Source organism: Cryptomeria japonica, chromosome 1, assembly GCF_030272615.1.
Source record: "Cryptomeria japonica chromosome 1, Sugi_1.0, whole genome shotgun sequence".
In the NCBI taxonomy this organism is placed as follows: domain Eukaryota; kingdom Viridiplantae; phylum Streptophyta; class Pinopsida; order Cupressales; family Cupressaceae; genus Cryptomeria; species Cryptomeria japonica.
Window position 1 is genome coordinate 47626699 of NC_081405.1, and position 15376 is coordinate 47642074.

Below are 15376 nucleotides of genomic sequence, written 5' to 3' on the forward strand. Positions count from 1 at the left end.
CAAATTCTAGATGTCTCTAATAGTCAACATTCTAAATGTTTCCTTACTATTTAATTTTGGCTTATCTTCTCAGCCACTGTGTAGAACAAGGCATCAATGTGAATCCCCTCACTATGGTTATAAATAAGGTGTAATGCGAATTGTTCCTCACTCTTTCATGTGTCCAGTTCTGTAGAGCTGTAAGGAGATAGGAATGTAATTTTTATATTATTTAATATAATGTCTGTGTTTGTCTCTGTTTTCTTCTTCTCCTCCCTGTTTCCTTCATTAAGATAACTGTACATCTGCACATGTAGTATGAAAAAATATATTAAAGATCACAACTAATTAAACTCGGGTCTGTACCAACTCCTTGCTAGAAACTTAAAATTCTGACATTAAAGTGAGGACTGTACCAACTGCTTCCAATACAGAGTTGATCCACCTAATAATGATGTCTGTATTCCGTCGTAGAAGGTCTAGATTTGGTGTTTTTATATAAACAATTTGTTAATTTCCCACATTTCTTTGCGTGACCCGCGAGAAAGGGAACGAGGAGATTAATTTATTGAGGGCGTCCAAACGTATGCGGAGGAAGCTACGAAGCTTTACGATTATTTTTAATAAATAATGGTACCAATTATTTTCTGTTTAGGGGGAGGGAGGGTTCGGTTCATTTATGGTCATGCTCAAATTTTTGTAATTATTCTCTTTAAAAAATCTAATATATGATAATTAAATGTTTATTAATGTATTTCACATGGACTAATAGCTATCTAATTATAATTTTAATATTTAATCGAAGGGATATTAATATTTCATTCATGACTTCCTAAAAAAGAATGATGAAAATTATATTATATAGGGCCTCAATAAGTCTCGGAGGAAACTATCAAGCTCTATAATTATTTCAAAGGAAAAATTGTTTCAATTATTTTTTATATAGGGGAAGGGGTCTAGTTATTGTCAATGTTGCGTTCACCTAGCTTCCAATCATTATTTTTTTTAAAATCCTTAAAAGTCTACTAAAATATTTCACATGTATCAATAGCCACCCATTTGTACCTCGAGTAGTCAAAATTTTAATATTTAATTGAAAAAGTTGTGTGACTTTATTGGTACCCATAACACACGGTCACTCAAGAATTTCTACATAAGTATTGATCAAAATAGTTATTACAGGAATATATATTGGAGAGTTATGCAAAATTTTGACGTTCTTGTAGCCCATGGTTATTGGGGTGTCTATAGTAGGTATTGGGCATCACCTCTAAATGAGCACTTTTTGACCTTTGTGCACATAACGAATTCTCCTACATTCGTAACTACCTAAAAGTTGTAACAATAGCTTTAAGCTCTTAAGTCACATATGAAGAAATCAAAGGAATTCATCAAAATCTGATGTATTATATAGGAGTTTAAGATGTGCAAAGTTAGGATGGGCAACTACTAGTACCCTTCCCCTATGTAGGTATAAGAGGCCTACCCAAAAAAATGTAGATATAAAAACCTTTCATATTAGTATGCTAGCGTTTGTTATAAAGGGAGATTCTACTAACATCTCTCAACAACTTCCAATCTTTTATTAAATTTTTCTACTCTTTTTTAGAAGTTTCCACAATTATTATAGTCTAATAGGATTTGTCTCTTTGAAGCATTCTATCAAGGTTTTCTCCCTTTCTCCACTTCATAAGAGATTACACTATCCTTGGGTACCTCATCAAGTCTAGTTTTTGGGACCCAATTTATTTGTACCCACCCAAGCTACATATAGGGGAAGGTACAATAGTTTAGAATATTTCATGTTATATTCTCTCATATTGATTTTTCTTTTTTGGAGATAAGATTACTTAGACACACCTTTTAGTATTTTTGTTGAATAGAGTTTGCATGACACCTTTTTAGGTGGTGATTGCTCTCCTTTTCATTATATATGTATATCTTTTCATGACTTAATTAATTCTAAATCATTGTGCATGTTATACTATTTTCTACACCTTCTCATTATTAATTTTTGCATATTTTGATTTTTATAAATTTACAAGGTGTGTGAATTTCCATCACTTATAGCCTAATGTGTGCCACTATTTTGCTAAAAAATATTTAGTTTGACATATTTCTAGAAGGAATTATTATCAATAGTAATTCAATGACATAAAAAATTCTAGAATTAGAGGAAGATGTCGAGTTCTTGAAAAAATGATTAATAATTTTAAATAAATCTATAACAACTAGAGGATTCAGTATTATTACACAAAAGAATTGGAGATACAATAATGGAGATACATTACAATGAATGAATGAATCTTTGTAAAGAATGAATGAAACCCTAATGCTAAAATTAGAAAAACTAAAGCAATGCAAAGTAGGAGCTAAATTAAGCTCAACTACATCTAAAACTAAAACTAGAAAAGAAAACTCTAGATAATAAAAATCTCCTAAGTTTAGCTTATGTGAAAATATAATTAAATGGCCTAATTAATAAATAATAAGATAATTATCCTAAAATTATTCCAACAATAATATCATAAAAACCTTTCTTAATTAATTTTTTCATCCTATGAAAAGTAATAATTTAACTTGACGATGTTACAACTAAAAGTCATAAATAATCCCTAAAAGTTGAAGGACACTATTCTAAATTTATTAATTCATTTCACTCTTGAAACTACATGAAACTACATCCGTTCCTTCAATTAGATGATGCACGAGCATCAACAATGAGGATACAGACACAAGATGAGGAGACAGAAACACAAAGGCCAAAGGACGAGAGACAAAAGATGTGAAGAGGAAGGAGCAAGGATCAAGTCACAAATATAAAAATTACAAATAACTGTTAAAGAGGGAGTGGGAGAGAATAATTCATATTTGTAATATTTAATGATTAATATTTGGCTACGTAGGAATGAGAGATGGAGAGAATTGAGTGAATATGGGGATGAAGATCATGGAGAATTTATGGAGAGATCATAGGAGATGGTTAAGCAGATATTGTAGGTAACAGTTCAGGAAATAGTTAGAATTAATTTCCAATTATAATGTAGTTGTTATGGTTATCTCATATTATATTAAGGGACCATTTATGCAACATGGAGACACATGAGAATGATTTAATTAAATATAATTTTACAGATTGGGATAGATTGGGATATCCTCTGGATCTCTTGTTTCATATTATTGTGCTTTTGGTTCTGTTGGGGCTTTGATTTCATCAATTTTTGGTGCCCCAACCAACCATAAGAGATGCACATTTATTTATAATACCCTAGGAATCATTAAGTGACTATGTGGATGTTCAATTTGAATCCATTTGATCCTTATACCTTTTATTAAATCCCAGATTTTGTAATATGTACACGTAAATTATTGAAACAACTAAATTTTTGTTTTTTATTATAAAAAATTCTCAATAATGTTTACAAACGATCCTTAAAATCTATAATTATATTAAAATAACAACTGATTGTACATGTCCATCTGCATTTGTAATGTGAAAAATTATATTAAAGATAACAACTGATTACACATGTACATATCGAATGTCTACTGCTATTTTTCACAAATCAAGATCTAAATGTGTAACGATTGGTATACGCTCATCTATGAGATCCTCTAAAAAGAGAAAGAGATAGCAAAACAAAATAGATTGAAGATGAAACAGTCCTACAAGAATTGGATGAACAATGGCGGCTTTATCAGCAGAAGCTTTCCAGTTTTTGACGTATTGTAATTGGGTACTCCGTGATCTTAAATTGTAACTCAAGATTTATCCAACCCACCCAAAAAATGGATAAACAGTTTCAGCTTCCAGCACTTCTTAAAATTCTAAACAAGCAGAATAAAAAATAGGGCAAACAATGTTGGAGCATGATCAGTAATGATATACGGTGAGATTGTAATGAACGATTGCATTGGCAGTTTTGAGGTCGAAGAAGTGAGTACGGGCGAGGGCATATCCTCGAGCGAGCCTGAATTTCCCGCTTCCTCCTACAATTGGCATCTCTCTAACCTCGGAAAACGCAGCGTTGTTACCAACCACAGCGAGTGTACTGCCATTGAACTTTCCGCCCTGAAAAACATAGGTGACCGCCATTAACAGGTGAAAATCCTCTTGGCCAGCGGAGGCGTACAAACCCTGAGCTTTGCCCACCAATTTGGAGGTGGGCTCAGGCCCTTCCGTCAATGGATCGTCCATCACAAAAACCTTTCCGAAGACAGTAGCCGATGTCTTAGTAGTTGGAGCAGACGCCACCTCCACGGCCGTAACATTTTTTCCTGCAACTCTGTCATGGAAATAGAATTGCAGGTGAGTTATTTTCTCCTTCAACGGATATGCTTGGGCAGATTGCAGAGAAAACATTGTTATCACAGCGACCGCTGCAACTGCAACTGCTGCTAAATGCATCTTTCCCATTATCATTCCTCGATCGATAGAAATGGCTTGGCGTTGAAGGCATGGATTGAAGGACTTGTTATAGAACGAGAATAGTTTATATTAAATTCTGGACTGTACCAACTCCTTGCTACAAACCTGAAAAGGCTGGCATGAAGCGGTGGACTGTGCCAACTCTCCGCACTACAAAGTTGGCCCACCTAATAATGACTTCTGGATTCGGTTCCAGAATGTCTAGATTTGGTCTTTATATATAAACAATTTGTTAATTTCCCAACTTTTCTATGCGTGACCTGCAAGGAAAGGATGGAGGAGATTATATTATATATGTAGGGCCTGGAAAACTCTGTGGAGGCCACTACTAAGCAGTACGATTATTTTGAATGGAAAATGGCACCAATTATTTTCTGGGGAGGGTTCAATTAATCAAAATTTTGGTTCTTTTTTGGTTCACCTAACTTTTATTTATTATCTTAAAAAAATTTAAAAGCCTATTAAAATATTTCATGTATATCAATAGTCATCTATTTGTATAAAAATAAATTAGTAATTGCATCTTAGTGTGCAATGGGTACGTGGAAGAAGTGTGAAAATTCAATTAGGAAAATTTTTGGTCTACGTTTTTTTATAAATTTGTGTAGTAGATGATGTCAATTTGTAGGTCATTTAGCAAATGATGTTGATTAAGTAACAAATGTTTCAATGTAGAAGTGCTAGCTTCAAATCAACTATGCATTCACTTACATGATTCCAAACACAATTAAAACAAAATGTTTACTAGTAGGCTCATATTATGTGTGTGTGTGTGTGGAAGAGAGAGATATAGAGATGTAGAGATAGATACATGGAGAGATGGAAGAGGGAATATAGGGATATTGAGATAGAGACTCAAAGGGATATAGCTATAGAGGTTTAGGAAGAGAAAGATGAAGAAAAAGATATATGTTTTCTCTATGAAATAAAACAAGTTAACTTGCTAAATCGACAATTCATCCTACTCCAAAAGAGATGCAAGATGATGTGAATCATCTTGACCATGTATGTCAGGGTGGATCAAATAAATACTAAGCCTATGGTTCTATGCTCCTCTATCGTCCTTCCCATACCATGAGATTCACCTAAAGTCTCACATATTTTATCAAAAATCATTATAACCAAATATCTAGCAATATCTAATTGATTTAAAGGATGATAATTTTTCACATGGTTATATTATGGTTTAAATGTTGGTGACCAATTAGGTCATTATTTTATGTGTGCTTTTTGTTGATTTTTCATTAAAAACTCCTATATAACTTTGGAATTTGTGTGGCAAATGCTCTATGTTTGAATAAGATTTTTTTAAAGTGATGGCATTGATTTAGTTGAGGTTGTTTTCTTTTATCTATAGTCCAGTCATTCTAGTTTAGCCTATAGGTAAAATTTAATCCATTTTCACCTTTATTAAAACTCTTATAGTTAAAAAGGAAAAATCTATTAGTATGGAAGACTTCAAATAAATATAGACTTACAGATGAAATGAATAAAGTTATATTAATTAAGTTACTTATATTGTAAATAAACTAGTAGAAAAGTATCATAGAATTCCCATAATCAATTAAATTTTTTTTATAATAAATTGTACAAAAGATGCCACAAAAAGAAAAACATATGAAAGTAATATTTTAATGTTATGATGATTTGTGAGAGACTTATTATGCTTATTTATAGGTTTCACTATGGAGGGACACATCCGCTCACTATAATTAAGAGGGCTTCGAGTATTTAACTAAAATTAATATTAAAGTCAGGCATGCTATAAGTTCTTCATTGTATCATATATAGAAAGAAAAAATATTAGGTACCTAACAAATAGAGTAGGATTCTAAATAATCTTAAATGTGCCTACAACAAATTTCTTCAACATGTTGTAAAACACTAGAAAGTTGAAACACATGAAAAATGTCATAAAATCATGTAGGATACATAATATTAAAAGAGAAAAAATTGGTAATTTACGATTTTTAATACAAAATATAAATTTCACTCCTATTAATCTAATTTAAGTTACTAGTAAATAATAATATCTAATAGTAATGGTAAAAATTGCACACCAGTAAGATTCTTATTTTGTTTTATGCCCAATATTTTGAAAGATTGGCACAATCCTATGTAAAATAAGGTTGATTCATTAGCCTTACATTATCCACATTTATATATATTCTCACATTCTAACCTACCTTAAATGTGTTCATCCATAGTTTCCACATTCTTACATCTATTATTTTCCTAGAGTTTACTACTCAACTATTTTTGATAAATTTTGTAAGTGTGAGATTAGTCATATGTTTGTAAATAGATACAAACTCTATAAGTGATAAAACTTGTGAAAATTATTTAAAAAATAAATATTAAATTATAAATATATCAAATATAAATTCTAAAAATATAAATAACTATAATTTCTAATCTTTTATAAAATGAATGATTAGAAAATATTAAATGTTCCACCATTAAATGCTTGTGTAGGCACCTTATTTAAATGGGAGATGGCAATGGAAAGTGATATCAAGTTTGGATAAATGTACATTTGAAAGTCCGAGTATATAAGAGATGCACATTTATTTATAATACCTTAAGAATAATTAAATTTTCAATATAAATTCATTTGATCTTTATATCTTTTATTAAATGATAAATTTGCAATACTTGCACATCTAAATTATTGAAAAACAATTTTTTATTTTAAGAATAAAAAATCTCAATAAATAATCCTCTTTTGCAATCAATTTGAATTTTATATAATACAACTTAAGAAAAGATATATGTTAAATGTTAAGACAACAACTGGTTATACATATTGATTCTTTATTGAATGTCTACTGCTATTTTTTCAACTCCAGATGTATGTGTGTAACGATTGGTATACGCTCATCTATTAGATCCACTTGAAAGAGAAAGAGATATCCAAACAAAATAGATTGGAGATAAAACAGTCCTGCAAGAATTGGATGAACAATGTCGATTCTATCAGCAGAAGGTTTCCAATTTATTTTAATTTTTCTGATTACATTGTCACCCCACCTTTATTCAACGCCCCCAAAAAATGAATATACAGTTTCAGGTTCCAACAGTTATTCAAATTCTAAAGAAGCAGAAGAAAAAATAGGGCAAACAAAGTTTAAGCAACTCTGTCATGGAAGTAGAATTGCAGGTGACTTACTTTCTGCTTCAATGGATATGCTTGGGCAGCTTGCAGGGATAACATTATTATCACTCCGACCACTGCAACTGCTGCTAAATGCTTCTTCCCCATCATCATTACTCGATTGATACAAGGCTTTGCGTTGAAGGCACGGATTGGAGGAACTTGTTATAGAATGAGAATAGTTGATATTAAATTCTGGACTGTACCAACTTCTTGCTAGAAACCTAAACTTGGCTGACATTAAGCAGTGGTCTGTGCCAACTCCTTGCAATACAAAGTTGACCTAGCTAATAATGATGCCTGGATCTATTTCCACAAGGTCTACATTTGTCGTTTATCTATAAACAATTTGTTAATTTCCCAACATTTCTATGCGTGGCCTGCAAGAAAAGGATGGAGATTATATTATATAGATAGGGCCTCGAAAAGGCCGTGGAGGCAACTACTAAGCTGTACAATTATTTTGAATAAAATATGTGGAGGGTTCGTTTAAGGTCAGGTTCAAAATTTTGGTTGCTTTTGGCTCACCTAATTTCTATTTATTATCTTTAAAAAAATCTAATATAATAGTTAAAATTTCATTCAAATGTCTTACAATGGGTTCTTGAGTTACAATGGAATCATGTTATTTGTGAGTTGGATTCAATGATTTTGGTCTCTCCTCTTATGAATCCGTATTCTAAGAGTTCTTCTTTCTAACTTTCATTCCTAGTTGCCCAAATTCGACAAATATCTCGTCGTTTCAGTTCTATTTCTTTTAATCATATTCCTCGTGAGTGGAATAGGGTTGCCGACTTGCTTTCTTGCTAAATGGGCATCAAATGCTCCTTGTGGTTGGCGTGTCTTCAATTTGGATTCTCTTTCAACGAGCAAAGCTGCTCAACTTTCTAAATTTCTTCAGTATGATGTAGGTTGACAGTGCTTCTTCTACGTTTCCTCTTGCTATCATGTGGACCTTTTGGTTATACAAGTTCGTGAGGAGGCCTCTTTGGCTCCTACATGTTTTTGGGTGGCTATGTCCACTATTATTTGAAAATATTTCTTCTTTGTATTTGTTACTTTGTAATTCTTCGTTTAAATATATTTTTAGCTTTTTGCCCAAAAAAACAATTAAATTCATTAAAAAATTTCAGATGTACTAATAGTCATCCACTTGTATCAAAAGAAAATAGGGTACCAATTATTTTCTATTTAAAGGAAGGGTTCACTTATTGTCATGTTCAAAATTTTATTCATTTTCTCTTACCTAATCTCTAATTATTATTTATTTAAAATCCAATATATTAGAATTAAAAGTCTACTAAAATACTTCACAAGTATCAATAGCCGCTCACTTTTACATCTAGTAGTTAAAATTTTAATATTTAATTGGAAGAGTTGTGCAACTTTATTGGTACCCAAAATGTATTGTTACTCGAGCATTTGTGCATAAGTATCGATCAAAATACTTATTGGATGAATATGTATTAGATTAGTTATGCAAAATTTTAAGGTTGTTCTAGCACGTGGTTAATGGGTTGCCTATAAATAGGTATTGGTTCTCACCTCTACATGGCCACTTTTTGAGCTTTGTGTACATAATTGATTCTTGCAAATTCTTTGTAATTATGTAGAAGTTGAAACAGTAGGTTTAAGATCTCAAGTCACATATGAAGAAACCAAAAGAATTCATCAAAACCTGATGTACTATTTAAGAATTTAAGGTATGCGGAGCTAGGATTGGCTGCTACTAGTACCCTTCCCTTATGTAGATATTAGAGGCCTACCCTGAAATATGCATATATAAAAACCTTTCATAGTAGTATGCTAGCATCTGCTACAAAGGGAGGTTCTACTACTAGCTCTCAACAACTTCTGATCTTTAATAATTTTGTCTACTTTTTTAGAAGGTTCTACAATTATTATAGTCTAATAGGATTTATCTCTTTGAGAAATTCTACTGATTTACAAATCTTATTTCTACTTTCACATTATATGTTTATTAATATTGTAATTATAATATCTAATAATTTTTTTTGTTTTGATAGATATCTAATTTCATTTCAAAGTTTTTGTTTCGATATAGGAAAGTACGTAAGATAAAATGTTGTATAATTTGATTTTACACCTTTGAACCGTATTTTCTTTCAAAAGTTTTTAAAGACTTTATTTTTTATTAAATAGACATTAAGCAAACTTTTTAATACATGATTAAATATTGAATTCAAAAGCTTTGAGATGCAAAAAAGATACACATAGTCAAATCCAAAAGCTTCAAATTCATTAATATAGACTATGAAAATTCAATGTCTTTATAATTAAATATTATTTGTACATGGTTAAAGACTTTTAATTACAAGTATTAGGTATTCAATACTCGAATTTTCATTATCTATACATTAAAAAAAAAGTTGTTTTTACTTAGCTTTCAGTAAGATTATTTACTTTTACATGTGTTTGTACTGATTTTAAAGTCACTCGTTTCTTTTAGAAGACTTTGGTATCACTTCAAATTGACTCTGGTTTCTACTTTTTTGATAATGTATAATTATAATCATGTTCATGTTCATGACTAAGATTTTCAATCTTAGATTTATCTTATATTATTCATTACATAAAAAGATATTGAACAAGTTGGAAGTGTGGTACATAAGGTTGTTATCAAATGTAGATCAAAAGCGTGTCTTATAAATTTTACAAAATAATTGATAATACAATTTTTTTTTAAAATATATGTAAAATAAATCATAGAATAGTCTTATTAAAAAAAATTAAATTTAAAAAAGAATTGTAGACAACTAAAATTGTCCTATATTTATTTAATTATTTAAGCCTAATTCTTCTATTAATTAAATAAATCTTTATTTATTTAATTAATTCATTTATCCTCTTCTAGCCTTATTTCTCATTAACATAAATAATTTTATTTATTTAAATTATCATTTCCTAAATTAAATAAATACTTTTATTTATTTAATTGATCCCACTTCCTCTATTAATTAAATAAATCTTTAATTATTTAATTAATTCATTAGCCTTTTATACCCATGACACATGCCATTCATCTCTTAATTTCTACACTACCTATCCTATCATTATTTTCTTATTTCCTCTACCTACCCTCTAATCCTAGCCGACCATCTATCTTATACACCTCTCAATCTTATCCCTCCATTTCTTATAGTGTCTTCTATATAAGAGGATATTCTCTCTCATTATCAACCCTATTCAATTCTACCCCTAATCACCTTCAAGCATTCTAACATTCGAACTTTCATATGCTATCAAACCTACTTGTAACCATATTTTCGTTCTTTGTTGAGCTCTTGTGCACACATAAAATCTGAGAACAAATATATCAAGCAAGATCAATGGAGATAGGAAGAAAGGAGATCCAAACCCTATTGGACATGTGATGGTATAATTTGTATGATTTGATTTGATTTTCATTGTCTTAGGTAATCTTCATATGCTATGGTGGATCTTTGATGTTGTTAGGCTAGGGTTTTGTGGTTGAATCTATTTAGTCTTTCAATATTGTTGTTTCCATTTTTACCATAAACATTTTGGCACGCCATGTGGGACATGGATTTTTGTTAGATCTATGTTTTTTGTAGATTTTTCTAACCCTATATTGCTGTTTTGTAAAACAATTTGGAGAATAACCTTGTGTAGCTAGGGTTTTGGACATAAGATTAAGGTCTTGAAGAGACCAGATCCAATTTCAAAAATGGCTTGGAATTTTTGCACCAAATTGTTTTGGCAGGTTGAAGACAGTATCAAGAGCTTTCAATAAAAAATTTAGATCTTTTGGAGCATATTTTATTTTTTCATGAATTTTCATTAAAAAAAATTTTTGAGAGAAAATGAGTGCATTTTCTGGATTTTCTTATATTTTTGGAAAGCTCTGCAATTTATACACATGATCTGTTCTTTGTGATTTTAATTTTGATGCAAAATATTTCCTAAAAAAATGGATCTTTAAAAGTTAGGGTTTTTCATTATTTTGATTAGATCTCACAAAATAATTTGAATTTTGGAATAAAATTTTTGTTGCAGGTCAAACATAGTCTCAGACATGCTCAGTAAAAAAATTAGTTTTTTTGGAGCATATTTTAATTTTGTATGAATTGTTTATACATTTTCAGAAAAAAACAAATTTGAGAGAAAATGAGCAAATTTTTAGGATTTTGTTACAGTTTTGGAAAGATCTCAGAATTATACATAGGATCCGTTCTTTGTGATTTTAATTTTGATGCAAAATATTTCTTAAAAAATCAGATCTTTAAACATTAGGGTTTTACATTATTTTGATCATATCTCACATACTACTTGGAATTTTTGTAGGAATGGTTTTATGTAGGTTTGGAATTCATATTTTTTGAATCAATTGTGCATTTTCTATGAATTGTTTATGATTTTTCATAAAAAAATTAATTTTTGGAGCAAATTATAATTTTTTGTGGATTTTCTTAAATTTTTGGAAATGTCTTGAAATTTAATAAGTGTTGTGTTTTTTATGATACAAAATAACTCATGGAAAATCAGATCTTTGAATCTATCAAAAAAACATCTTGCCGAAGGCCCCTATTTCACAAAGTCTTTTGGATCTAAAATTTACCTAACTTGTGTGCTTGCAGGAGGGGTATTATTGCAAAACTACTAAAAAATATTTGTTGTAGAATTTTGGGCAAGGGTTTTTTATCTTGATTGTGTGCCTTGTTTTCATAGACTAGCAAACACTTCGATTGGTGCACTAAAATTGAACCAGTATCTTTTGTGTCTGAGGCAATAGGTTCTTCTTGTTTAATCTCTAGAGGGCTTGTCTCCCCATGTGGTCATTAAGACTACTAGTGAGGAGAGAACGACCCAAGTGGTAGCTAGGAAAACCCACCTCTTCCGAACCATTATAAATAACTGTATCCATGGGTAACATGTGTTGATTAGTTCATACCGACACTATGTCTCCCCATAAACCCGTTTGATCAAGTTTATTTGATCAGTTGTGAGCGTAACCCCTACTGGCTGGGAGCCTTCTATATTTATAGAGATGGAAGTACCGCATGTATGGCCACACAAGCGGATGCCCTTACTAGCACCTTTTTGTTTTAGAAAGCCAAAATCCTTCTAGTTGTTGGGGAAGGAGGTTGGACCTTGGGAGCGACCCACACACATATGGTTCTTAGTAGAGATATAAAGTTTGCCAGGAGGAGTTTTTGTAAGGACTGATGCTTGGCTGCTTTGGAGAAGTGAGTGCCGAGGGTGGAGCTAGTGGGGTCAAGCATCTAAGTATCTGCTCTCAATAGCGTAGCCTCGGGAGAAACCCCATATGGGATCAACAACTATTTTCCTGGCCAACCATAAGAATTGTGCTTGTCTTCTTTTAAACATTCAAACATTCAAGAACAAACATTAAAACATTGTGTCTTTTGTGTCTTCAAGTGTATGCAAAACATTTACACATCAAACAACACACTTTCTTTTGAGTCATTTTGAGTCTAAATAGTTGCAAACATTGAGTCCTCATCAACATTGTGTCCTCTTGTCACGAAAAGTATTCAGAAATTCAGATTTGGTCACAACAAACAACTTCACAAATTGGAAAAATTGCACTTAGATTTTAGAACCGCGTCTGTGAAATATATAGGCACGTCTGTGTTCAATATTGGGAAAAACTCATAGTCCAACAAACAAGAACAATTAGTTTCAAAATCCTTGAGATTCCTAGGTTATTTCTCTGGGTTTTCATCTAGCATTCAACCTATCTTTGGGTCTCACAAAGTTCATCATTTCTTTACATCTTGCATTACATTCACATTTGTCTAAACTTGAGTCAAAAGGTCACTTGCTTGTCCTCATCTTTCTTTATCAACACACTACATACAACAAAATTTTGCTAAGTGGTCCTTCATCAAGGTCTATCACCTTTGGGTCTCATTTGGTCTTACTTAGAGTCAAGGTCAACTTACCTCATCAAGAGATCTATCATCTCTTTGGAAGTCACACCTACTCTACTACATACATACTTGGTCTTACACTTTGGACATTGCAAGTCAACCTCAGATTACATCAACATACCATGTAAAAAATATGGCAAAGGACTCAAGATCCTACAAAAGTTTGGATATGATGGTAAAAGTTCTCTTGGCTTAAGAAAAGAAGGTATCACTCAACCTTTGCAACCAGAATTGACATTTAAAAATCAACGCTCAAAAGGGCTTGGTTTCATCTCTTCCAGGGTAAACACTCACAAATCAGAAGAAGCATTACAAATCATGATTTTCAATGATCAACGAGAGAGCCACTATTCCACTGACTCTAATGTATGGGAATGGGGTTCAGACAAATCCTCCATTTATTATGAGCTCACCGAGACATTCCGAGAACCAGGTGAACCCACAGAAGAGGAGGGATTTCATAAAAAATTTAGAGTTGGTCAAGAAACAGCTCTCAAGGATTCCACACAATTTTTGTCTTTAGGTTCTAGGTTGAAATCATGAAGGATGAGGACACTAGTTCTGCAATACGCTTTTAGTAATGACAATTTGGTCTCATTCACGATAGAGACATATGAGGAGAGTGACAATGATGATCTCGACAACTATCTTGACATATCTGAATATAACTATATCTACACCCTAACACTCGCTGACTTTGAAAATATTGAGGGCCTTCCCCTTGTTCACCACCAACTTATTGATTGGGACCATGCAGGACCTTTACAATTCGACACATTCCAAAATGATGAAGCCTTTATCGACTATCTAGGCATACGAGATGATCTTCCGCTTGGGGAACATAAGGCAGGATACACTATATAACTCAAGAACGTGGTATATTTTGCTAAGGATGTTGGGTCTTCCAATCGCAAAAATGTAAAAATAAAAACAAATCAAGGGTTTTACGGTGAAAACTGCATTGTGCCACTGTCTGACCCCAAAAAAGTAAAAAGGAAGGGCACATTTGAGGGTGAAAACCTCTCTGAGGTGCCCGAATATGGAAGCCTTGACATTCTCCCGACATCATATGAAGAAAAATCATCTATGTTAGTAGAGGAGACCATCAAAATAAACATTTGTACAGAAGAGATTCCACATAACATATTCCTAGCACAATCTCTAACAGTGAGAGAAAGACCAAAGTTCATAAGTTTCTTCACAGAGCGAAAAATTAATTTTGCATGGTCATATGCTGATATGCCTAAACTAGATTCGGATTTAGTAATGCATCATTTGACAGTTAAACTAGGGGCAAAGCCAATGAAACAAAAATTAAGAAAGATGCATCCACAAGTGGCATTATTAGTCAAGGCAGAGCTTGAAAAATTATTGGATGTTGGATTTGTACGACCAATTGATTATCCTGAATGGATCTCCATTTTGGTACTAGTCAATAAGCCAGATTGAAGCATCTGAATATGTACAGATTTCAGAGACATTAACAAACCTTGTCCTAAGGATGAATTTCCATTACCAAACATCGACTTGATCGTAGATCTCACAAAAGGCCATGCAATGTTATCTTTGATGAACATATTCTCTGGCTACAATCAAATAAAAATTGCTTATGAAGATCAACACAAAACAACATTTACTTGTCCCTGGGGAACTTTCTGCTGGAATGTCATGCCCTTTGGGCTAAAGAATGTAGGCACTACATACCAACGAGCCATGACTAATATTTTCCATGATCTCATGCACGTATCTGTAGAAGATTATGTTGATGACCTCTTGGGAAAATCAATAGATAGAGATACACATTTGGACATCCTTTTAGTCATTTTTGATCGGTTGGAAAAATACAAAGTAAGACTAAACCCCAAGAAATGTGTCTTT

General features: G+C 32.0%; 1 protein-coding gene across 1 annotated transcript; it reads right to left on the reverse strand.

Annotated features, from left to right (window-relative positions):
* Positions 1-3535: 3535 nt before the first annotated feature.
* Positions 3536-4423, reverse strand: LOC131060289 (dirigent protein 23). The gene has a single exon (XM_057993463.2). The coding sequence runs from the start codon at positions 4400-4402 to the stop codon at positions 3854-3856; it is 549 nt and encodes a 182-aa protein (XP_057849446.1). The 5' UTR covers positions 4403-4423; the 3' UTR covers positions 3536-3853.
* Between the last annotated feature and the right edge of the window lie 10953 nt (positions 4424-15376).

What these genes read in the sequence shown, in the direction of transcription:
- LOC131060289 (XM_057993463.2), bottom strand. Translation starts at nt 4,402, where the DNA reads ATGATAATGGGAAAGATGCATTTAGCAGCAGTTGCAGTTGCAGCGGTC.